Raw genomic sequence first — 25,478 nt, 5'->3', positions numbered from 1 at the left:
AATGGGATGAAATTTGGCCCAATGGTGAAAATCGGTACAGATGTAGATATCGCTAACATATATACAGACTTATTTTGGAAATTCGCAACGGAATTATTTCGCTCCCTTTATTGTGTATGGACCACGAAGAGCCGAACTTTACGACGTTTTTACTTGTTCAATACTGAATTATTCTTCTGGAGATATGGGTTTCCAACATTATTTTTAATCTCGTTAACAGAAAAAATCCTTCCAAAATACGTATATAGTCCCCAAAACAATTCTCTATGGCAAACTCTAATGTTCGGTTTACGATAACAAACAATAGAGGGCGCAATACACAAAGTCTGTCAAAATCAAAAATTATTTTATTGCTTTGATAAGTTCCTTGTTCCCAATGGTCAGTATAAATAGGGAACAGCGATAAGTTCTATTATCAGATTTCATTTAAAAAAATAAGAAAAACTCAAATTGACTGAGAATGAAAAACCTGATTCCGATTTTAATCCAACTAACTACAATAGGAATTGTAGTGGGAATACATTCACACACAACAACACAAACCGGTAGTCTTCCTCTGGTCATAAGTACTTGGGATTTTAAGGAAGCAAACGAAGCAGCTTGGAATACTTTGCAAGCCGGCGGAAGTGCCCTAGATAGTTTGGTTGAAGGCTGTACAACCTGTGAAGATCTACAATGTGATGGTTCGGTGGGTTATGGTGGTAGTCCTGATGAAAATGGTGAAACCACCCTGGATGCCATGATAATGGATGGCTCCAATATGAATATGGGTGCTGTGGCCGGGATGAAAGAAATAAAAACAGCAGCTAAGGTGGCACGTTTGGTATTGGAAAACACCAAACATTCGTTATTGGTTGGAGAGGCTGCAACAAATTTCGCTGTAATGATGGGTATGAAACGTGAATCTTTGGCCACCGAAAAATCGAAAGCTATGCACCAGAAATGGTTGGCAAATGCATGTCAACCAAATTTTTGGGTCAATGTTGTGCCGGATTCTAGAAAACAATGTGGACCTTATAGGCCGAATGGTGAAGCACATTCACACAATGAGGAGGGGTATTATTCCTATAAAGTAGATCGTTTTAATCATGATACAATTGGCATGATTGTCATCGATAAAGAGGGTCATGTATTTGCTGGCACATCTACAAATGGTGCTACATATAAAATACCAGGTCGTGTGGGTGATTCTCCTATACCGGGTGCTGGTGCATATGCTGACAATGAGGTGGGTGCCGCTGTGGCCACAGGTGATGGCGATGTTATGATGCGGTTTTTACCTTCCTTTTTGGCTGTGGAATTAATGCGTGGTGGGCTATCACCGGAGGAAGCTGCCGCGCAAAGTATGCGACGCATTGCTAGAGTATATCCGAGTTTTAGTGGTGGTTTGGTGGTGGGTACACGTTTGGGTAATTTTGCTGCTGCCTGTGTTGGTATGGAAACATTTCCATACTCGGTGGCATTTGGCGGGACCAATGGTACAGTTGTATTTAAACAGAACTGTATTAAAGAAGCGTACGACTTTTTATGATTTAGTAAAAATTAAATAAAAATTGATTGAGTGAACATGGTTTTGATTAAACAAAACACTATGTTGTATATGTCGATGGGAGAGTTAATAGATAGGTGCGGGAATGAAATTAGCGAATTTAGCCTGTAGACATGTTTGTATCTTGAACGAACCAGGTATGCCATTGGACCAACGCGTAAAACTAAGCGACTATATATCACCAGTCCTGAGATTTGATGGTGTAGATGTCGTTATTCCTAGTAGAGACGATTGGAACGGGAGTAACCCTCCTCTGGAAGGTCTGGCTTTCTACACAGACGGATCCAAGATGGAAGAAGGTACAGGGGCTGTCTGGTAGGAGCTGTGAAAGGCTACAAGCTGGATTGCAACTGGCAACGGAATTGATAAAAATTCTGGATGCAGAGAACGTTGAACCGGTGACCATCTTCGTGGATTGTCAAGCGGCTCTTAAAGCTATCAAATCTGAGGCCGTCCTCAAGTGTAGAATAGTTTTGGAAGAACTTACTTACAGTTATCGGCTGTGTTGGGTACCAGGACACCGTGACATCATGGGTAATAAAAGAGCAGACGAATTAGCTAGACTAGGATCTCAATCAACAGATCTAGCAGTTGATGGCTTAATCAAACCATCCATATATCATCATTATCGGAACTTTGTGGCGTTCTTCGAAGAGCCTATGAACTTTGGCACAACGAACCTAGGTGCAATGTGTCAAGATCTATTTGGCTGACTCTGTCTATCAAAAGGACATACTCACTGTTGAACCTGGGTAAAGCTGAAATAAGAGTAATGACAGGAATCATTACTGGTCATTGCATTATCAGGCCTTTACCAGTTAATTGGACCACGATGCAAATGATTACTGTAGACTCTGCGTTGACGAGGATTAGACGGAGACAATTGAGCATCTCCTGTATCACTGTCCAGTCCTGGCTTACAGACGGCACAGACTAGTGGGTGCTCATTTTCCACCGAGTCTTAGTTTCTTCTCAACAACGGAACCTGCTCTAATCTACAGCATAATTAGAAACCTAAAGTGGTTGGGAAAGTGCAACCTTGACACGTAAGATATCTTCTGTCCGATCTCTATAGTCATCGATACTATCTCATAGTTACCTTCTCACACTTCCTTGTAAGCTTCTATCCCCCTTCCTTTCTCCCCCATAGATCTCTCCATATCTTTTTCTTTTCGTGGATGATCACAATGGACCTGTCGGTCTCAGAGTGCTGGTTTTCGGGAATTAAAAGACTGAAAACTTTCCAAATTTTTTAGAAATATCCACCTTTTTATATATTATTATTAAATTAAGAATAATATATATTTACATATTATATAATAAATATAAAATAATATAGTATATACATATTTACATTTTACTTAAAACAGTTTTAACAATAATTAATTTATCTACATAAACAATAGCCATCATATATTGATGTGTGGATTTTAAATTTAGCAGACTAATATCTTTTATGTGTTTGGGTAGAATAGTATCGGTGAGTATTTCTTGAAAACCCAAAATATTACCCTGATACTGATAGACTATAAGAGATTTCTCTAAAGAATCTGTAATGGAATACAGCATAAAGTCATGACTTGCTGTGACATGGGCATATTCAATTTTAATGGCATGGGGACACAATAGGGTTTGCCAAAGTTTAAATGAGGCACCATTAATAGATCTGAAATACAAAGAAATTCAGAAAATATAAAATTTTTTAATTTATATTTTTCAACGTTAAATTTAATTACCTATATATTTCAATAAAACCATTATTTAACGATGTGGGTGTGGCATGAGCCACTATTGCCAAATAACGCCTGCCCTGAAAATAGCCAATTGACAATTGTTTGGCATGATTTATCAATAACTTTTGGGTCAGTCTCATTTTTCCCAATTCCATAGTCCAAATCTCCAGAGAGTTATTTGTTATTAGCGCTATGGAATTGTAACCAATATTTAATATCTAAAAGATAGATACAAAAAATTAGATAATTTTAAAGATATACTTGTTTTTATACCCAACCTGTCGTATATTATTCGAAGTTTTGGCCACAATCTCCGAGCTCATCATGTTTTTGTTAAAATCTACGCAGCTAATTTTAAACGCGGGTGAATTTTGAGCCGATGGATATATAAATAAACACGTTTCATTCCAAAATTCCATTTCCAAATTTGTATTGGCAATATTTGTTTTAATATTTGTTATAAAATCTTTCATTTTGGCCAAATCAAGCGGCATATTGGCATGACTGGTCATTTTCTGAATGATATTCAATAAAATTGGATTTTGTGGTAGCCACTCGAAATCTGAAAAAAATAGTAAATATGTTTATTTAATATATAAAATACAATACAAAATAAATAAAATAGTATCCCAATTTATAACCTTACATTGGTTCTAGATAATTGATCTTTGAGATCTGTTTATATGGTAAAGAGGTTATAATTGGATTCAGTGGTTGTAGAAAGGGTTTAAGAAAGCGACTATATATCACCAATCCTTAGATTTGACAGATGTCGATGTCGTTATTCCTAGTAGACCCTCTTCTGGACGGTCTGGCTTTCTATATAGACGGATTCAAGATGGAAGAAGATACAGGGGTTGGCGTCTCGGCCTTGAGCTTACCTACAAGCTGTAGTGTTTTCCAAGCTGAAATCTTCGCTATTTGGAAGGCAGCGGAATTGATAAAAAGTCTGGATGCAGAGATCGTTGAACCGGTGACTGTCTTTGTGGATAGTCTGGCGGCTCTTAAAACCATCAAATCCTGTAATATCAAATCTGATGTCGTCATCGAGTGTAGAGCAGTTTTGGAAACACTCACTTACAGCTACCACTTGGATACCAGGACACCGTGACATCATGGCTAATGAAAAAGCAGACGAATTAGCTAGACGAGGATCTCAATCTACAGATCCAGCAATCGATTGCTCAATCAAACCACCCATCTGTCATCTCTTTCGGAACTTTGAGGCGTTCTTCGACGAAAGAGTCTATGAACTTTGGCACAACGAACATAGGTGCAATGTGTCAAGATCTATCTGGACGACTCTGTCAACCAAGGCGACACACTCACTTTTTAACCTGTGTAGAGCTGAAATAAGAGTAATGACAGGAATCATTACTGGTAATTGCAATATCAGGGCCTTTACCAGTAAATGGGACCATGATGTTACTGATTACTGCAGACTCTGTGTTGACGAGGAGGAGATGGAGACATTTGAGCATCTCCTGTGTCGCTGTCCAGTTCTGGCCTACAGACGGCACAGACTTGCGGGTGCTCACTTTCCATCGTCTCTAAGCTTCTTCTCAACTATGGTACCTGCTTTAATCTACATCATTAGTAATCTAAAGTGGTTAGGAAAGAGCAACCTTAGCACGTAATATGTTTTTCCTGTCCAATTTATTTAGCCATCGAAACTATTTTCACCTTCCTCCTAATAATAATAGCTTCTTTGGACCCATAAAGGCGTGGTTTATTCAAGAATATTTTTAAGGATCAATAAGGCGAGAATTTTTTTAAGAATATTTTTAAGCAACCAAAAAGTCGTGGATTTATTAAAGAATGATTTTTTTGGGACCCAAAAAGTCGTGGTTTTATTAAAGAATATTTTTTCAAGAACCCAAAAAGGCGTGGATTTATTAACGAATATTTTTTTCATTTATTTATTTAACCTCTATAGAATAATTACTACTTCGAACCACTTATGGAAGTGCGACTTCGAGTATGGAAGTTCGAATTTTAAAATGTGCAATTGACCTCCTAATAAATGATCATGAGCATCAACAACAGATGGCGCTGGGCCATCACTTGGCAGCACTTTTCTCCGGTTCCTTTTCAAATATTCAAGATTCCGCAGAAAATTGATCGACTTCTATATCCCTAAGACAAAGTAATCATTAATCATAGGTTGTCAGCACTGTAACGCGAAATTTCAACGAAAGGGAAAAGCAAAAAATCGAACTGCGCCAACGAACAGAACATTTTAGTTTTTGCAAGCGGAAAGTGCATATAGTTTTAAAGTCAGTCAGGCCGAATAAAATTGTTGAGGCACCACATCAACAGAAATTGTAACATAGATACAAATTATTTCCCAAACAACTCCTCAGACAAAATGCCTATACAGTTGGACAAGATTTTGGCCGATATTGCCAATGAGGTTGTATTACATCCAAACTATCAGGGCGCCACAAAAAAAGAAATTGATGATGCTTGGGCCAGAGTGGGAAAAAATAGTAATTTGTCGGGTAAGCAAAGTTTAGCGAAGAAAGAAGAGAGAGCGGGCGATGCATGCGTCGTCCTGTTGTAAACAAATAAAAAAAAAAACAATTTTTTATTTTCGATTTTTCTGATTTGTTTTTTTTTATATTTAGTTCATGAATCGCGTTCCATATTCAAGGTACTGCAGAAAAAATATGACCAAGAGAAATTGAAAGAGACATCGGCTTGGAAGCTATTTGCTGTTATGGATAAAATACATAAGAAAGTAGAAGCCAAGCCGGAACCGTCGCCAGCTAAAGAAGAGTAAGTCGGACAATGCAAAATGGCACAATTTGAAATTTTAATGTAATTGTTGTTGTATTTATAGAGAATCTTCCGCCGCCATGGAAGAGGATGAACAATATGAAATGTTGGAGGTACAAGAAGAAGAAGATGGTGGTGGTGAACAACATGGCCAACATTCTGGTGAATCTGGTTCGGAGGCCGAAAGTCCCAATAAATCAAGTCAAAGTTATGGTACATCACCGGACAAACAAGAAGAACAAAAACCACAAATTAATTTAAAAAATGCACCAAAACAACAGACCACACCCACAACTACTTCCTCCTCTCCAGGGTCAGAGAATATTAGACCCAACAGTGGAGCCGCCAAGTTGTTAAATTCAATGGCCACGGTAAATAGTGCCAAGCCAAATATTGCAACAACACCCACTTCGGTGACCGCGGCAGCTCTACAAAAGAAAGGCATTACCATGAAGAAGACCAGTATAGGTTCACAAGGTAACCAACAGCAAGGACGATCAATTATTAAAACTCAACAAGGTAGGAAAGATAGGCCATTCATTAAATTGCAAAATATTAATTGTCGTTTATTCCTCTCTCTCTCTCTCTTTGCATTCTATAGGACGTACAGCTGCCAATGCTGGTGCCATGCATGGTTTGGAAGTTGGAAAAACCATACAATTACCCGAGTCACTAAAACGTAAATTGTCCACAGAACCCTCTACACCACAAAATAAAAGAGTAAACCAACAGCATACACCCCAGTCAAATAAAGGTTCTCCCTCATCGGCTTCTGCAAAATCTTCACCACAAGCACAGCAGCAACAACAACATACCACAACTGCCCAGCTGTTACAGCTCAAACAGGAATGTCAAGAACAACAACAGCGTCAGCAGAACTCTGGAGCAACTCCAACAGGCATTAATGTCATTACCATACCGGCAAATCCTACGGGCAATCTTGTCAATGGCATTATCAACACAAATGCCGGAACTGGAGGACCCTCATCATCGACCGCTGCCACAGTGGCTTCCACCACATCCACAAATGGTTTTTCACCACGCATTGAAGATATCGATTTTCGTAATGATATCATATTCGATTCAAATAATGCGGTCAATGGTGGTGGCTCCGCGATTCCTGCCGGCAAAGTACAAAATGCCTCGGAAATTATCAATTTGGGTAATTTCGATAACTCACTGCCGCCAACATTCTTTAAGAATCTATGCAATTCCTCACGTCATGAGGCATTGGGTTTGTATGTGGCAAATGTTATGAATCGTTTGCGTCCACGTTCAGCCGCAAAACTAGAAGTTGGCATATTACGAGCCATTCTAGATGTACAAAGTGATGAATTGGATCAGTAGATGTGTGTTTTAAGTCTTTATAATAGTTGAGAGAATAGTAAACGTATGTTAAGAATTGTCACATTTTTTATTATTTTTTAAATTTTGTTTAATGCCATTGTCTGTCTGTGCTTGTTCTCGGTTTAATTATTACATTTTTTAATTTTATTTTTCATTCGATTTTTACTAATAAAAAACTGTTCTGTTACATATAGAGGAAGGTATGACAACCTTAGCCTTATGCTAAAAGTATTTCCACATAAAAAAGAGAAAACATAATCCCACTCATATTTAGTTAATAAGCTAATCATTTTTAAAAAATATATAAATAAAAAATAATGACAAAAAATAAAAATTCAATTTAAAAAGGCATTTTGTATGTATGCACAAAACATTTAAAATTCAAAAAAGAGCGGGAAAATTACTTGATGAGCATCATCTACAACCAGCCAAGGGCAATCACTTTGTTTATCGAAACAACAACAATTTCAAATAATTAGGGGTGAAAATGATGTTGCAAAACGCCATTACTGGGAACTAGGTAGTAAATGTGACACACACAAGGGGTAGCTTAAAGGAATTTTGTATTTCTACAAAAAACAACAACAACGAAAATATTGTTGCGTATGGTTAGGTTGAAGGCCATTATTGCTTGGGATTTTTTGGAAGGAATTTATCGGGAATATTTTAAGACTACAAGAAAATAGCTTGAAAAGAAGTGTGAAGTAATAAAAATTTCAAAAATAATTTAGAGTGTATTTTGAGTAATTAAACACTTTTCCAAAGAATCAAATGGGAATTGTTAAGCTGTATTGGACCAAATATGGAGTTTCTGAATTTTTTGTTTGTTTTTTCACGCAATATTCCCCCTTTTCAAGAATTTTGATAGTTTTCGAATTATGATTTCCTGAAATCCTTGCATTTTAGGTATATAGTGTCTTCGGCAATATTACTGATAAAATATAGAGGAATATTTTGGTATGCAACTTTAACCCTCAACCGACTCATTAAAGGGGTCTTTTTGGTCCCCTTTTCCAGGAGTGATTGAAAACTCATTCAAAACGGGGTTAAAGCTGCTCAGAATATTCTACAGAAATATTCGCCAGAAAGTTTTACTATAAGTCTCAGAATAGACTAAAACTCAAAAATCAGCCTAAACGTCAAAAATCTTAAAAAACAAAAACTCATTCTAGGGTTAATATCGTACTTATTACTAGTTTTTACCTATTTTTCCCACAAGATGTCGTTTTAGAAGGATAGTATAAAGGACAAAAATATTCTCCATCAATTTTTAGCATAAGTCACTGAACAAGAGAAAACTGTATATATAATGCATATACCGAATATATAGTCATACATTTTGAACCAATAATTCAAAATGTTTTTATATTTTTTTTTCTAAGACATTTCCCAGTATTTTTTCGACAAAGTGCATAAAAGTAACATGAAACTTAATTTTAGGTATATAATGTCAAAGAATAAAATGTTATACGTCAAAATCCACTTCAAGTCTCAGAATAAACTATATATTTATATTCAATAGTTTTTAAGAAGATAAAACAAACCCGTATCCTCTTAACCATACTAAAAAAATCGAAAATCCAAAAAAAAATGTTTGATTTAATTCAAAAATTAATTTATTTTATTTTCAGATATCTTCATGTTTCTATTTGTTTTTCGCGGCTATTATGATTTCCTGAAATCCTTGCATTTTAGGTATATAGTGTCTTCGGCAAATTATCGAGAAATATTTAGGTATGCAACTTTAACGCTCAACCGACTCATTAAAGGGGTCTTTTTGGTCCCCTTTTCCAGGAGTGATTGAAAACTATTCAAAACGGGGTTAAAGGTAACACAGAAATATTCAGAAAGTTTTACTATAAGTCTCAGAATAGACTAAAACTCAAAAATCAGCCTAAACGTCAAAAATCTTAAAAAACAAAAACTCATTCTAGGGTTAATATCGTAATTTAGTTTTTACCTATTTTTCCCACAAGATGTCGTTTTAGAACGATAGTTTAAAGGACAAAAATATTCTCCATCAATTTTTAGCATAAGTCACTGAAAAAGAAAACTGTATATATAAACATATACAAATATATAGTTTTACATTTTGAACCAAAAATTCAAAATGTTCTTATATTTTTTTTTTCTAAGACATTTCCCAGTATTTTTTCGAAAAGTGCATAAAAGTAACATGAAACTTAATTTTAGGTATATAATGTCAAAATAAAATATTCTACGTCAAAATCCACTTCAAGTCTCAGAATAAACTATATATTTATATTCAATAGTTTTTAAGAAGATAAAGCAAACATCCTCTTATATACTAAAAAAATCGAAAATCCAAAAAAAAATGTTTGATTTAATTCAAAAATTAATTTATTTTATTTTCCGATATCTTCATGTTTCTATTTGTTTTTCGCGACTATTAAACCGTATTTCAGTGTGATTTGACTAGTATGCGAAGAAAACAATGGTGTTTAGGCATTTGTGAAGAAATTCGAATTACAACGGGAATCCATTTAATATATATTTGAAATACAGATTTAAAACCGCTATAACTTTTGTGCGCAGCATCCGAATTTGTGCACGCGAACAGATTTCGAATCAGCATATTTTTCTTAACCTATGTACCAAAAATCATAAATGTGCTCGCAAAAAATTTTTCAAAATTTTTTTATTGGATTTTTAAAAGAATTTTGTAATTTCCCATATATATTTAAGTTCATTCCATTTATTGGAATAAGTAAATAAAATAAAAATGTTTATTATTTCTTAAGTTACTTAACCTCAAGTTTCCAAACATCAAGTTACTAAACCCTTTCAAGCTCAAATTCGAAGACAAGCTATAACGGTTCACATTTCCATTTCATTAGGGGAGATTTTTGTGCAAAGTGTCAATATTTTGTAAATCAATTTAAATCAAAGAGAGCTTTCAAAATTAAATCTTAATAACCAGTTTTTTTGGTACACAAACCACTAGTTCATTATTTTGTGCACAAATTATTTGAATAATAATTTTTTACAAATCGCAATATTCGTCAATTTAACATATGTTAGGCTATATTAACTTTATAACGATGTGCAAAATTTGGTGTCAATCGAACATGAAGATTTTGATGCACCATTAACAAAAAATAAATATATATAATAACTAAATCAGAACGTTAAAACAAACTTAGAAATGTTATTGATTTTGCGTTGCACAAAAGTTTGAAATCGGCCTAAATTTGTAGTTGCACAGATATATATATATATATATATATATATAGATTCGATAAAAATAATTGCTTGTCCTGTGGGTCTCACATGTTTTCAAGCTCATGGACTATCTCGTTCCCATCTATGTCATTACGTCCTGGAACCCAACATAAGTTAACTATCTGTCCTGTATCATTCAGAGTGGACTTGCAAACAAGAACTGCTTTTAAGTTTGTAGTACCCGACTTCAACGCATTGAGGGCCGCCGGGACCGTCATTGGTCCCGTATTGTCGGCAGTAAGTGTTTTTACTATCTCGGTCACTTTCGTGATTGCAATGACGCTACAAAGATTGTTAAGTTTATATGAGTTGTATATTTATAATTCCCTACAGTAAACGCCTGCACCAGTGCCTTCCCCCATCTTTGACCCGTCTGTGAAAACTGACAGACCTGGCAGAGGTAAGGAGCCACTAGTCCAGGATTCCCTACTTGGAAACTCGACTTTGATGTCATTAAAGCCTCTATGAGAGGGAACATAGTCACTAATGTGAGTATTTCTCCTTAAGAAATCACAACCTGGCGTTATGTTGAGGATACTAGCGTGACCATAGTTCAGCGATTTCCAGGTATCCGTTTCTCGGAGCCTCAGGGCACATCTGGCCGCCTGGAATTTAATCAGAATGTCCAGTGGTGGAGATTCAAGGTCGCATTCAATGCTGCCTGTGGTGTACTCACCGATCTCTCTTAAGGATGAGTTGATAATTCTGCTTTCCAGCATTCTATCAATCCTAGCATTTTATGCACTCATGTCTGTTTGTGTTTTTTTAACCCATTCTTTTAAGTGTCCTTAAATGTCGCTCTTTGTGAAGGACTACCAGAACCTTAAACGCCAACTTTAATAGTGGATTTTTAAACAAAACAATCAGAGGTTTAAATAATAGTTTTTAGTGACTATAGAGAAAGGTATTAATTATTACAATATTAAATAAAATAATGTGGATGTTTATATCCACAGGAATTTTAATAATAAATGTAGAATGGATAATCATGATTGATCCTAGATATGTTATTGTTAATAGTTTCAATTGTATCATTTAAATAAAGGGCGTTTTAGATGCCGATAGAGCCTTACTTGTTCACACGTTTTGAAGAATATTAGAAGTGATTGTTATATATATTTAATAATATATATTTTTATGTTTTTGTTTTTAATAAATTCTAATATTTAATTTTCGACTTACCTGAACTTTGAACAAATTGCATGCGATCAGAATGCCATTTATAAAAATCTATCTTTTGGGTGTTTTTATCCAATAAAGCTAAGACATCGATAACATGGGAAGAATCATTGAAATACAAATGCATAACTTTTGATGAATGTGCAGTGAAGGCTTGGGCTATTTCAAAATGATCCAAGGCATAAGTTGTGTCTGAAAACAGATATTAAAATTTGATAACATTAACTTATATATTAATATATAATTTAAATTACCTTTTGTAATATTTTTCAAATAAGATTTTATTTTCTCAAAGCTTCGGAAATTTTGCAAAGTATTTGACTCATTTCCCCCCTTCACTGATCTTAGCCAACGTGTATTGGTGGCTTGCTGTGTTCCATAATCCGGTGGACCATAATATTTATCCACATTAATTGGCTCCTTAAAAACCAGATGACTTGCAATTTCCGTATCTCTAGCCCATTGAATTAAATTATCCATTAACTTTGGCATATATTCGGAATTAATAAAATCAACATATAAATTATCAATGTTATTGGTAAGGAAACGTTTTTCATCCTTTAAATGACTTATTATGCGTAAATTTTTCGGTAGAATTTGTTTACTATCTTGCAAAAAAAGATTTTCTCCGGTAAATGTGATATTATTAAGTTCGCCCATAACTTGTAAATCATTAAAGATGTTCATCGATGTTATTGTTGTTGTACCATATATGGTATAATTTTCATATAGATAAACGGCTTCATTAATCCATTTACCAATGGGTATTTTGTTAAGGACACTAGTGGCATCGGACATTAGATTATCTATGACAGCACCTTTTAAGAACATTTTGGGAGCTCTTATTTCATATGGTGAACCATTGTTGTTGTTGTTATTGTGAACTACATCATCAACTAAATTTAGATTATTTATTAAAATTTGATTAATGTTTCCATCAATAACAGCTTCCAGAATTGACCAATTGCCGGTTATTGTAGGAGGATGCTGGGGATCATTATTTGTTTTTAGCGTATTTTCGACAAATTTCATAAAATCCAATTGTGTTCCGCTGTAAATATTATTAAAATGTAATTATTATTTCTTAATATTATTAATGGGAATCATATTACTGCAGATGGATTGGTTCACAATAAACTGAGATTTTTTAGTAATTCACCTTAATTTATTATTAATTATTAATGGGGGTTATTGTTATATGGATCTATCTAGAAACGTGAGTCAGTATTTTTGGTAAGGACATTTTCTACCCAAAGTATTCCATTGGGTAAAAAATACTTTGGTTGAAAATTCGGCTAAAGCTTCCCAAAATACCGAAATTTGTGAGGTACCGTTATATGGACCAATATTCGATCTAGTCTACTCTTCTTGTTTTTCAATAAATAAATGTGTTATCAATTCCGTTTGAATTTTCTCAATTTTATATTTAAAGAAGAAGCATTTAATTGCTAGTTTTGTTTTGATAACGAAGTTCGGCAGGTTAACAGGTAAGAGCATTTAATTTTATAAATGTAAGGAGGGAAACGAATGTCTGGGACCATAATATTTTTGGAAATAGGCTATAGCCTTGAATTATAAAATAAAAAAATACGCCTAGACACTGGTGTCTTGCTGGGTAGCATTTATCCACTTTACCCCATTAAAGTTGTCGGGGAAAGTTTGATAATGTCCACTCCACTAATCAGAAACATCAGCGGAGATATGTAATATATTTTTATAAGCTCCAGTATATGTTTTGTTATAGCCTTATTAAAGATTTCGATCTTTTTTTCGGTATTCTGAAGGGGCTATTTTTCCAACGAAGGGTCTGTAATTCGGTATTCGATCTGTGTTATTGGATGGTTTCGTGCTATCCGGGGCTCCTCTGGAGAAATTTTTCAATATCTGTCCAGTTTTTGCAATAGATCCGTACTCATTTTTGGTATTTTGAGGGCTTTGGCCGCATTTTCCCACCGAATTGGCATTAGATCGGTACTCATGGTTCCTGGAGGGTTAAAAACAATTCTGCAGTAAATTTCCGTTATCGGTACATCTTTTGTCATAGCTCACAAATAAAGTTCCCGGCCATTTTGTGTATTTTGGTTTTAGTCGCATTTTCCCACCGAAGTGGCTGTGATGATATAAGGTGCAAAGAGCCGCCTCGATGCTAACATGAGGAGCACCCCACAAGCATCTCTGAACGCAATACTGAACTTAAGGCCTCTGGCCCTCATCATCAAGTGTCAGTCCGCGCGTATTGCCCTAAGGCAGTATGAACAAAATCTTTGGCGAAGTTGTACCTTTGGGCATGGTTGTATCTTGAACGAACCACATATTACACTGTACCAACGCGTAAAACTAAGCGACTATATATCACCAGTCCTGAGATTTGACGATTAAGATGTCGTTATTTCTAGTAGAGACGACTGGAAACGGGGAAACCTTCCCTGGACGGTCTGTCTTTCTATACAGACGGATACAAGATGGAAGTAGGTACAGGGACTGGCGTTTACTGTGAAAAGCTAGGCCTTGTGCTTACCTACAAGCTGGATAACATCTGTAGTGTTTTTCAAGCTGAAATCTTCGCGATTTGGAAGGCATCGGAATTTATAAAAAGTCTGGATGCAGAGATCGTTGAACCGGTGACTATCTTTGTGGATAGTCAAGCGGCTCTTAAAGCCTTAAAATCCTGTTTCATCAAATCTGAGGCCGTCCTCAAGTGTAGAAAAGTTTTGGAAGAACTTATAGCTATCGGCTGTGTTGGGTACTAGGATACCGTGACATCATGGGTAACGAAAGAGCAGACGAATTAGCTAGAAGAGCATCACAATTTACAGATCAACAATTGATGTCATCTTAATCGGAACTTTGAGCGTTCTTCGACGAAAGAGCTTCTGAACTTTGGCACAATGAACCTAGGTATAATGTGTCAAGATTTATTTGGCCGACTCTGTCTACCAAAAGAACATACTCACTGTTGAACCTGACCAAAGCTGAAATTTGAGTAATGACAGGAATCATTACTGGTCATTACCATATCAGGGCCTTTACCAGTAAAGTGTCTTAGATTCTTCTCAACAACGGAACCTGCTCTAATCTACAGCATCATTATAAAATTTAAAATGGTTGGGAAAGTGCATCCTTTTTAAGTTTCTTACCTAAATTACAAAGACATGGCTCCATATCTATATAAAGGTCGCTATCAATTTAAGAGGATTGAATGATACCACATCGCAGTGGAGTGGTTTGTTCGAACTTAGAAATGTTTTTTTCTCCTTACCTCTTTTCTTCGATAATGGGCCCAAACAATTGTACATCATCGGCCCGGATATCTTCGGCAAATGTTGCCGTTTCTGCCAATACCACTTGACTTGCAACATTTTGAGATTTCGATTTGCTAAAGTAATTTTCCTTAACGAAAGCCAAGTCCATGTTATTCATTCGTCCCTGAAATCGAAAAAAAACATAACAGACATATAAATTCAATATCGTTTTTGATATTTACCTCAAATTCCAAAAGACCCTCAAAATAGGCATCATCAATATTGACATTTTTTGGCAAGACTACATTTTCATTTGCCAACCATACCGCATCCAAGGTTTTTGCAATATTTTGATAATTTAAAGTTTTATACGCAGGTGGACCGTGCTTCACATAGGCATTCTCAACAATTAATTGGTGGCAGTAATCATCCTGAAGATATTCCTTTAAGCGTTGGACATGAATGTTTTTAATGATGGTAACATTTAATGGATCCTCCAAAACTTCCAAATCTCCTTCTATGGTGAGAGGGTGCAGAACACGCTGAATTTCATTGTGACAAAGAATTTCCTCCGGTACATAGTGATGATTGAGGGTCTGGGTGGTTAAACCGGAGGTGATATCAATGGGATTTTCTAGAAAATAAAATATATTTTTTTGTAATAATTTCATATATATTTTTCAAGTCCTAGCTTACCAAACACCATTTCATTTAAGAACTCATCCCGATTGATCCAATAGGTTTTCGTATAGAGATCATTGATGGTGAAACCATTTAAATTTCCCTCTACATGTAAACCATTTTTCGCCGACACCGTACCAAATGTTTGTGGCACCATAAACACCTGTTGTTTGGCATATTTCTGTAGCCAAGTTTTACCCAATTCCTCCGCCTTGATGTCATTCAATTTACCATAGAATGACAGCTTCGTGACATTCATGGGATAATTGAATTTAAAATTCCCAACATATTTAATATTACCCTCTAATTGGAGAAGATTCCGCTCAATCTCTTGTATATTCCTTTCATTAATGGTGGAATTCAGAATTAAATTTTTCACATATATCGAACCATGGAATTTTTGATTTTTCGAAAATACTTCTTGTTGGCTGGGAGCACTACGCGATTTTTGTCGATATATATCGACAATATTTTGTTGAAATATTCTATTATTCGTATTGAGATTATCTACTTTCAATGTTTCCACTTTGAGATTGTCCACAATTAGATTACCATTAACTGATTGATTGGACGATTTGGTAAGGTATTCCGATACATTACGATTGTTAATTAGAATTGAGGTACTATTGATGCTGGAAGTAAAAAAGTTGTTAGAAGGTTAATTCAGGTGTATTCAGGATTTAATTTTAATACACAAAAGTCCTATTTTTTTACAAAGAATAAAAAAAATGCCAACTATATTGGAATTAGCCTCCTTCCCATCGCATATAAAGTGCTATCCAGTGTGCTGTGTGAACGACTGAAGCCATTGGTCAATGACATTATTGAACCATACCAGAGCGGCTTCAGACCTGGCAAATCCACCATTGACCAAATCCTGGAAAAAACACATCGACACCTATTATTCGACTATAAAACCGCATTCGACAGCCCTATCCGTTCAGAGGTGTTTAAAGCCATGTCTGCGTTCGGCATTCCTGCAAAATTAATACGGCTATGTAGAATAACTTTAAGTGACACATGGTCGGCAGTTAAAGTCGGAAAGGACCTAACGGAGCCCTTCAATACCGAACGAGGATTCAGACAAACAAAACATTCTGTTGGAAAAGGTCATACGAGACGCAAAGGTGAACAGAAATGGCACTCTGTACACCAAACAACACATGTTACTCGTCTACACCGATGACATCGATATAATGGGTCGAACATTGCGAGCGGTAACAGCCATCTTTTTGAACAAAATGAAGGAGTCTGTCAAAGTGGGTCTGGCAGTAAATGGCGAGAAGACCAAACTGATGGTATCAACGCGCAAGACGTCCAGTAGACTCGGACCAACTGTGGAACTTGAGAACTACAGCTTCGAGGTAGTTAAGGATTTTATATAGCTTGGTACCGCCATAAACAAAACGAATGGCATCAGTTTTAAAATTCGGAGAAGGATAGTGATGGCCAAAAGATGCTACTATGGTCTAAGTAAGCAATTTAGAATTTAGATAGCTCTTGGGGTGTTTGAGAGAAAAATTCTCCGAAAGATATACGGACCGATCTGCGTCGACGGTAAATATCGGCGTCGTTTGAACCACGAGCTTTACAATGTACACGCGGATATTGACATAGTCAGTCGTATTGAGCTGCAATGACTACGGTGGCTAGGTTATGTGCGAATGAATGAGTATGCGAGGCTCTGATGGTTCACGCAGAAGGGGAAGGCCACGAATTACATGGAAAGGCCAAGTAGAAGACAACATCTCGGAGCATGGTCTTTCAAATTTGAGAAGATGCGCACAAGACAGACGCGCTTGGAAATCTTTTTTAAGCTCGGTTTTATAGACTACGAAAAAGAATTTGATAGAGTCAAGCGTGATGAACTTATATTATTCCTCATATCTATTGGTAGGATTTGAGAAAGAAATTCACTGCATTAAAAGGATGTTGATAGACAACTGACTGAAGATATTACAATATATCCTATCTCCTCTACTTTTCAATATATGTTCCAAAAAAATATTTCAAGAATCGATAGAAGGAATTCGAAGAGGGATATGTGTAAATGACGCCTTTCTTAATAACATACGATATGTTGACGATACCACCATCGTATCTGAGAGTATGTCAGGACTTCAGCATCTCTTGGGTATATTAGTAGCATAAACGCGAACGATCTGGATAAATAGCATACACGAATGAACCAGTATTCGAGATGTTAACAACATATATGGTCAGTTCTGTTGTACGCTAATATAAAGAAATTGGGTTATGTTGGGAACCGCCATAGTTATTTGCCACCTTCCCACTAAACTCTCCCTCTCTATCTCTCTCTCTCTCGAAAAACTCACCTCTTTGCCTGAATTTTCCCGAATTTCACTGGCACCGTGATTGTTTGATTATTATTGCGCAGAAATGAATTCTTTTCCAATTTTTCCATATCGATGCCATTGAGATTTTTAAATTCACTAAAACCACGACTAATTTCCAATGAACCAGCAAATCGTTTTGGTCCTTCAATAATTTGTATTTCATCTTGATTGAGTTTTACCAGCCTTTGTAAATCATTACGATTCACAAAACTCACCAATGTGTTATTGGCTTTAAGCGGTTGAAGAAATTTCAATTTAATATCTTCCATATGTTGATTCATGCGAATACCCCTCTCCAGCGTTTGTTTGACGGACATTTTTTCACGTAAATCAATGATGTCGCCAGTTTTTAATAATCGATTGATATCCACATCACCGTTAATCATAAAATCACCCTGCAGTACCAGGGGTTGATGTATTGCCTTATTGGGTGTTATCGATTCCAGATGTTTACCCAACATTTGACCCTGCAATAAGAAAAATTAAAAGAAAAATATTTTGAATTTGAAGAGTTCCTTAACTTACTGCAATTGTTACCGGCTCCATAACCTTAACATTACGCATACTTTTCGGACCCTCAATAATTTGTGTTTCATTCGAACGCCGCAATAAAACATCAAGTTTTCCTTGCAGTACATTGACATTATTCAATCGTTCATTTATTTGCACGGATTTGGCACGAATCGGTTGGGCAAATTGTATATCTTGATTGATGACATATTCTCCACCATCTATGGGTATTAGAGTACTCAAATGTTGTTGATTTACAACATTACTGGTCACAACAAGTCGCGAGGTTTCTAAATTCTTTATTTTAATATTGGGAGCATTTATCAATTGCTGATCACCCTCTCGTTTTAGTGTATCATTTAATAGTTCCATCCATGTAAATTCATTTAATTTTCCATTAATATTCAAATTTTCAATCATGAGCACTTCATTATCTTCCATATAGTTTAGATCGGATGACCTATCTTCGGGAAGAGGTTTTAAGAATTGTTCAAAAATGGTTATTTTGTCGGCATGTATTGCCTGGAATTCGGGATTTTCAATATTTATTTTGTTGATTATCTTTGCTTCTAATTTATTGTCGATAGTTAACTGCTTTATGTTGAGGGTCTCATAAACATATTCCGAAGACTCTTCGTGGTCGCTTTCCTTAGTTTGACGTTTTGTAGGGTGTTTTGGAACCACTTCATCTTCAAGTATCTTCAAAGCCTGATTTATATAGCACAAGGTTTGCCAATAATTCGAGGACATTTTCTTTTTTGGATAGACCAACTAAAAAAGGAGTTTTTAATGAAAATGAATATCGTATTTAATGTTTCAATATTTTACCGATTTCGTGGAGACGGTATCAATATTGCTTGGGGTTATAGCTCTCTTCAATTTTGCAACATAGGATTCGAGGATACTGCGTTTATTCTAGAAAAGATGCAGACATATATTGAAAAAATTTCCGCGATTTTTTTTTGAGGTTTCGCGAATTTTTTTCAATAGAAAACAATTTAAAACTGGTGTTCCGCGAATTTTTTTCCATAGAAAAAAAATTGAAACTGGTGTTCCGCGAATTTTTTTCTACAGAATGATTTTCGAAATTGGTGTTCCGGGAATTTTTTTTCTATAGAAAACATTTTTAAACTGGTGTTCTCCGATTTTTTTTTCTATAAAAAAAAATATGGAACTGGGTTCTCCGAATTTTTTTCTATAGAAAAAAATATGGAACTGGGTTCTCCGAATTTTTTTCTATAGAAAAAAATATGGTACTGGGTTCTCTGAATTTTTTTCTCCGATTTTTTTTTCTATAAAAAAAAAATATGGAACTGGGTTCTCCGAATTTTTTTGTATAGAAAAAAATATGGAACTGGGTTCTCCGAATTTTTTTCTATAGAAAAAAATATGGAACTGGGTTCTCTGAATTTTTTTCTATAGAAAAAAATTTGGAACTGGGATCTCTGAATTTTTTTCTATAGAAAAAAATATGGAACTGGGATCTCTGAATTTTTTTCTATAGAAAAAAATATGGAACTGGGATCTCTGAATTTTTTTCTATAGAAAAAAAAATATGGAACTGGGTTCTCTGAATTTTTTTGTATAGAAAAAAAATATGGAACTGGGTTCTCCGAATTTGGAACTGGGATCTCTGAATTTTTTTCTATAGAAAAAAATATGGAACTGGGATCTCTGAATTTTTTTCTATAAAAAAAAATATGGAACTGGGATCTCTGAATTTTTTTCTATAGAAAAAAATATGGAACTGGGTTCTCCGAATTTTTTTCTATAGAAAAAACTATGGAACTGGGTTCTCCGAATTTTTTTCTATAGAAAAAACTATGGAACTGGGTTCTCCGAATTTTTTTCTATAGAAAAAACTATGGAACTGTGTTCTCCGAATTTTTTTCTATAGTTTCGTCCGATTTTACCTAATTGGTGCACCAAACTCTCAATATTTGTCCGATTGAGACAAAATTTTGCACAGCGTGCTGAATTAGGTCCAGTTTAATGTCTATGAAGTTTTGTTGTAATCGGTTCAGATTCTACTTTTGAACATCCCTTAAAAAAAATCGGACGAAAATATATATGGGGATTCGGAGAACCCCAGTTCCACACTTTTTTTCGGAAAAAATCGGTCAACCCCCGTTCCAAATTTTTTTCTATAGAAAAAAATTCGGAGAACCCCAGTTTCAAATTTTTGAAAAGAGTTAGGACCTGATCTGTTACCTGCACTTTTGCGGCCAATTTCTCAATATCATTAATTTGTAATTTCCTAGATTCCTGTTCAAGCCATTCACTAATATCCTGCTTTAATTTTTGTAGTTTTGTTACGTCCTTAAAAATAGGTTCATATAAGACGGCTTGATTTTCCACCGCATTGCTATGGGAAATTAACAAAAAAGGTTTATCATTTTCCCGATATAAATGAAAATTTTGACCCGTAAAGTGCAACTGTAATTCCATGAATTTTCCATTATCAAAGCGATATGCCAGAATATCATCTTCAGAACAGGAGGCCATGAGAAGGCAAGACATTTCAAACTGCAAGAGATGAAAGTTTATTTCAATCAGAAAATTTAAAATAAATCTCAAGTTCCCCTTACCTTTATGACCTGAATTTTCTTGACCCTATTTAAAGATAATTTCTGATAGGGTACAAACCGCTTTTGATCATTGAAAAAATAGACAATCGAATTATCCTCTCCGCTAGAGGCAAAAATTAGATAATGTTTTGTATCCTCATTCCTTTCCTGTATTTGAAAATACTCCACATCCTTGGCCTTTGTTGTTTCGATATTTTGATATAATTCAAATTGTTTCGAACTTCGAGAATATTTGAAGATTTTCGAAGAGTTGTCATCGTTAACTGCCATTGCAATATAGGCTTCTTGATTTATTGTAAATGGTTTTAAATTTTCAGTATTGTTCGGACAATGTAAAGTTCCAATATGTTTAAAATTTTTATCACTGGACCATTTAAAATATGGACAGGATTCTCCATTACTGGTAATTTGAAAGAGATAGCATTCATTATCGCTGACATGTAGATGGGTGCTTTTCAACTGCGTATTTTTTATGGATTGAATGGGTTTGACATGCTGCGAAGTTATCTCATAGATTGTGGCTGTATCTTCGGAGACATGTTTTGTTATATTCACCTCTACAATTGAAACAAAACCTTTTCCATTGTAGGTAGTACAATCCATAGAGAGGGCATTCGGTAGAGCATAACTTCCAAGTGGTTCATGGGTTTTATTCTGAAAATTAGAAAAAAAACTGGTAATAAATATTTTTTTCCTCAAGGGAATTAAAAATAATACGAAGTCGAAGTCTTCCTACGAGTCAATCTGGTTTAGAGATTCAGATGCCGTGGGGACTATGTTAAAGGATTTTCAAGTTGTCAGCACAAGCCACTGATATTTACGATAAGATGAGAAGTAATACAGGGTTCTCAAGTCGCTGTCCGGCAAAAAGCTCTGATAAGGATACCTTGCAGACCTCTTATAAAGCAATAATGATCAACTCAACGGTCGGCCAGGGAGAAGACGAATACAGTATGAATCTCTAGATTAACAGCCCTATCAGACTGTCATGGCCTTTTAGTCAGGCTTCCCAGGTATGTCAGGAAATATCTTCATGATCGAGAAAAAGATATCCAAAGATTCAATCTAAAACAGCATATCTATCACACAGGTCCCAATAGCATCCACAAGCAGTCGAACAATACAGTAAACAGGCCTATCAGACAGGAACACCCCTTCCATAGCCTTGCCCAAGTCTACACAGGGGGATTGTTGTAGCATTAACGAAGGAAGCGCAGACCCTGTTGACCGACCGACTTCAAGTCTGACTACAACAAATCCTGTGTCAGCACTTGCCGACAATAAACTTCAGAGGCAATCTGCGAGGCGATGTCCGACGATGGGGAATCTATCGAGACCCCAGCAACGGACAGCGGCTCAAATGTTGGGAAGGCCCTAGAAGTAGCGAAACACTAAAAACGTGCTGTTTCGTGGGGCAAGACGCGAATTTGATTTCGAAGAGGGAGGTTCACCTCATCAATCGCAAGATGAGATTCGTAAGGATGTTCGAAAGAATATCCGCACGCTCTCCATCGTGAACTCGAGATGGACAGGAGCTCATTCCCGAATCCTACTGCTCGCATAAAAGTGGTGGAATCGGCGAAACCCCCTGTCCCTGACAAAGGTGCTAAGCCGACTTCTGATCTGAAGCCCAGCTCGAAGCCTAACCCTAGTCAAAAGGCACATCCCGAAACAAAATGTCACCCAGGGTGACAACGTGTGGAGGGCTGTGTCTCAAACCCCGATTCTACGCCTAGCGACAAAGGTGGAAATAAAGCTTTGGTTGGATCCACCAATGGTCGAAATAGATAGCAGGGAAAGTCCGACAAGGAACCATCGTTTCCTGCGAGAGCAAATGCCGACCCACAGAGCAAATCTGTGAAGCGCATCCGTTCTTCAGAAGGTCCGCAACCTTCACCCAAGAAGACGATGACTTCGCGTCTGGCTGACCCATCTACCTCATATGCGGCTGTCGCTGGACAACAAACGGCGGAGAAACAGCCTAGTATAGACCCTAAGGCCTGTGAATATTTTTCTTTACAAAAAGTTTGTGAACCTCTTGGTCTGCGAAATTTTTTCTATAAAAAAGATAGACTTGGGGGTCTGTGAAATTTTTTACTATAGAAAAAATGTAGACCTTGTTGTTGGTGAATTTTGTTTTTATGAAAAAAAGTAAACCTAAGGGACAGTGTGTTTTTCTACAGAAAAAAATGTAGACCTTCAGTCCGTGCTTTTTTCTATAGAAAAAATGTAGTCCTGGATCCCCTTTAAAAATATAGCCTTTGGATCTGTGAACTATTTTCTATAAAAAAATGTGTATACAGCTCGAACTTATTATACCTACCACAATTTTAAGTACTGTAAACTGTTTCGAACCCTTCTCGTTGCGATGTAAAGCTGCAGCATATTTATGATCCGATTCCTCGATATGAATAACACAAACATCTAAAGGAAATGGCATCGGTAGGGAATTCACTTTTTTAAATCCACTTAATACTAGAGGTTCTGAAAAAAGAAAACAAAATATTTCAAATTAAATAATTATTCTAAAATTTGGACTCTTTCTATTTTCAGCTCCATCCCAACAGCATGGATGATCAATTGGAAATGTATAAAGAATGTATTGCCAAGCAGCTGGAAGAGGTGGATATGTTATCCTCGATTTATTGTAGTCCTGGAGAAATGCACATTTTCGATCCGGGTGTTATAAGTGATTTCAATGAATTCTTGGAAAATCCCACCACTGAAAATGTAATGTTGTGCCTTAAAGCCCACCTCGATTATAGTATTAAGTTGCAATGTGGAAGACCTAATGAAAAGCTGGAAGTACGCATAGAATTGCCGCACATGTATCCACTGCTGGAAAATGCAATTGTCATTGTTCACACACCACTGCTAACGAAAAACAAAGAGATCTATTTGAAAAAGGAATTGGAAATTTATATTGAATCAATGGATAAAAGTGAAACATATATTTATCAGGTTTTATCATGGCTGCAGGATCACATTGATGATTTAATACAACGAAAGGCAAGTGATTTTGAGGTGATGACCACCACGACCAATCAAGAAGATGAACTATTGGATTTTGAACGTCTGTGGATCTATTCACATCACATAAAATCGAAAACAAAACGTCAAGAAATTGTTAAGGAGGCACGCAACTTGGAATTGACGGGCTTCAGTCGGCCCGGTAAACCTGGCATCATTTGTGTTGAGGGTACCAAAGAAAATACTCAGGAATTTTGGCGTACCATAAGGGCATATGGTTGGCAAAAGATATCGCTGTGTAAAATTGAATCTGCCCGTAAAGCGAAAGATAAGATGGATAAATTACGACGTTTTGAGGGTTTCAAGGAACAATTGTTTTGTGATGATATTGAAAATAGTGATGGTGTTATGAATATGGCATTGTTTTTGAAATATTTGGAGAATCACAATTCTGGGTATATGAAAAAGGAGTTATTTGGGTTAGAATAGTTTGTAGTTTATTATACGAGTATTGTAAATAATTCAAAATTTGTTAAATAATTTTTTGTATATTTCCTTTTTAAATAAAAATAATTAATGTTTTAGAAACATAATTCCTTGTGGGAGAACTGTTCCGACCGGAAAAAAATTTTAGCCAATTAAATCACAAAGTATGAATTATAGAAAAAGTAATGTATAGGGTTTAACAATGTGAAGCTAGAAGCCATCCATTCTGCTCTCGTAAGCACAGGTATCCCCTCACTTCTAACGAACTGGATTGATAGAATACTTGAAAGCAGAATTATCAACTCATCCTTAGGAGAGACTTCCGTGAGGAAATGTGTCAACAGAGACATACTGCATACTCCCCTTCTGTGGCTTCTGGTGATAAATGAGATACTGCTGAAGTTCGATCATCCTAGGATAAAGGTTGTAGCCTATGTCGATGATGTAGTCCTGCTGGTTGGTGGTAAGTTTCTAATGACAATTACAGATATTTTGGAGGTTGCCCTTTCAACCATGTCTAACTGGGGATACGCCAAAGGTAAACCCTAAGACAGAATTGATGCTCTTCATTAGGAAACGTAAGATCCCTAGCCTGCCATCACTGGAAGGGGTGACCCTAACCTTTTCTGAAGAAGCAAAATACCTTGGCACTTGGCATCCTTGATCGAAAATTAACGTGGAATAGGAATGTTGAGGACTACTGGCACTATCCTCATGCAAGAACTCCATAGGTAAGACCTGGGGATTAAGACCCGAGATCATATACTGGCTGTATGTTACGATCGTCCTCCCCATTCTTGTTTGGTGGCAGGGGG

The 25,478-nt window shown here is 36.0% G+C and overlaps 4 protein-coding genes across 4 annotated transcripts; 3 read left to right on the top strand and 1 right to left on the bottom strand.

The window, feature by feature from the left end:
- The first annotated feature begins 460 nt into the window (after positions 1-460).
- On the top strand, positions 461-1,531 carry LOC133337903 (N(4)-(Beta-N-acetylglucosaminyl)-L-asparaginase). Its single transcript, XM_061546109.1, has one exon. The coding sequence runs from the start codon at positions 461-463 to the stop codon at positions 1,529-1,531; it is 1,071 nt and encodes a 356-aa protein (XP_061402093.1).
- A 4,115-nt stretch (positions 1,532-5,646) lies between these two features.
- On the top strand, positions 5,647-7,412 carry LOC133337893 (ras-interacting protein RIP3). The gene is made up of 4 exons (XM_061546099.1): positions 5,647-5,783; positions 5,910-6,060; positions 6,125-6,579; positions 6,662-7,412. The coding sequence occupies exons 1-4, from the start codon at positions 5,651-5,653 to the stop codon at positions 7,405-7,407; spliced, it is 1,485 nt and encodes a 494-aa protein (XP_061402083.1). The 5' UTR covers positions 5,647-5,650; the 3' UTR covers positions 7,408-7,412.
- A 212-nt stretch (positions 7,413-7,624) lies between these two features.
- Positions 7,625-23,647, bottom strand: LOC133337882 (uncharacterized). The gene is made up of 11 exons (XM_061546088.1): positions 23,531-23,647; positions 21,208-21,861; positions 20,831-21,145; positions 18,635-19,390; positions 18,089-18,576; positions 15,768-16,384; positions 15,314-15,705; positions 15,089-15,255; positions 12,183-12,880; positions 11,833-12,021; positions 7,625-7,629 (listed from the first exon to the last, which is right to left on the bottom strand). The coding sequence occupies exons 1-11, from the start codon at positions 23,645-23,647 to the stop codon at positions 7,625-7,627; spliced, it is 4,398 nt and encodes a 1,465-aa protein (XP_061402072.1).
- A 128-nt stretch (positions 23,648-23,775) lies between these two features.
- On the top strand, positions 23,776-24,666 carry LOC133337775 (RWD domain-containing protein 2A). The gene has a single exon (XM_061545979.1). It carries the CDS (start codon positions 23,776-23,778, stop codon positions 24,664-24,666), a length of 891 nt encoding a protein of 296 aa, XP_061401963.1.
- The last annotated feature ends 812 nt before the right edge of the window (positions 24,667-25,478 follow it).

The sequence above is a fragment of the Musca vetustissima genome, unplaced genomic scaffold (genome assembly GCF_032173495.1).
Source record: "Musca vetustissima isolate MV318-11 ecotype Yass unplaced genomic scaffold, APGP_CSIRO_Mvet_v1 utg39994, whole genome shotgun sequence".
Taxonomy (NCBI): domain Eukaryota; kingdom Metazoa; phylum Arthropoda; class Insecta; order Diptera; family Muscidae; genus Musca; species Musca vetustissima.
The sequence above is the reverse complement of the archived record's forward strand: the minus strand, read 5'-3'. Positions and strand labels throughout refer to the sequence as shown.

Excerpts from the sequence above, each read along its gene's own strand:
- LOC133337775 (XM_061545979.1), top strand. The coding sequence starts at position 23,776 with ATGGATGATCAATTGGAAATGTATAAAGAATGTATTGCCAAGCAGCTG.
- LOC133337882 (XM_061546088.1), bottom strand. The coding sequence starts at position 23,647 with ATGCCATTTCCTTTAGATGTTTGTGTTATTCATATCGAGGAATCGGAT. Across the intron at positions 21,146-21,207 it reads AGAAAATTCAGGTCATAAAG|TTTGAAATGTCTTGCCTTCT; the intron begins GTAAGGGGAACT and ends CATCTCTTGCAG. Across the intron at positions 12,881-15,088 it reads CCCATTATCGAAGAAAAGAG|CGGAACACAATTGGATTTTA; the intron begins GTAAGGAGAAAA and ends TAATATTTACAG.
- LOC133337903 (XM_061546109.1), top strand. The coding sequence starts at position 461 with ATGAAAAACCTGATTCCGATTTTAATCCAACTAACTACAATAGGAATT.
- LOC133337893 (XM_061546099.1), top strand. The coding sequence starts at position 5,651 with ATGCCTATACAGTTGGACAAGATTTTGGCCGATATTGCCAATGAGGTT. Across the intron at positions 5,784-5,909 it reads AAAAAATAGTAATTTGTCGG|TTCATGAATCGCGTTCCATA; the intron begins GTAAGCAAAGTT and ends TTTTATATTTAG. Across the intron at positions 6,061-6,124 it reads CCGTCGCCAGCTAAAGAAGA|AGAATCTTCCGCCGCCATGG; the intron begins GTAAGTCGGACA and ends TTGTATTTATAG.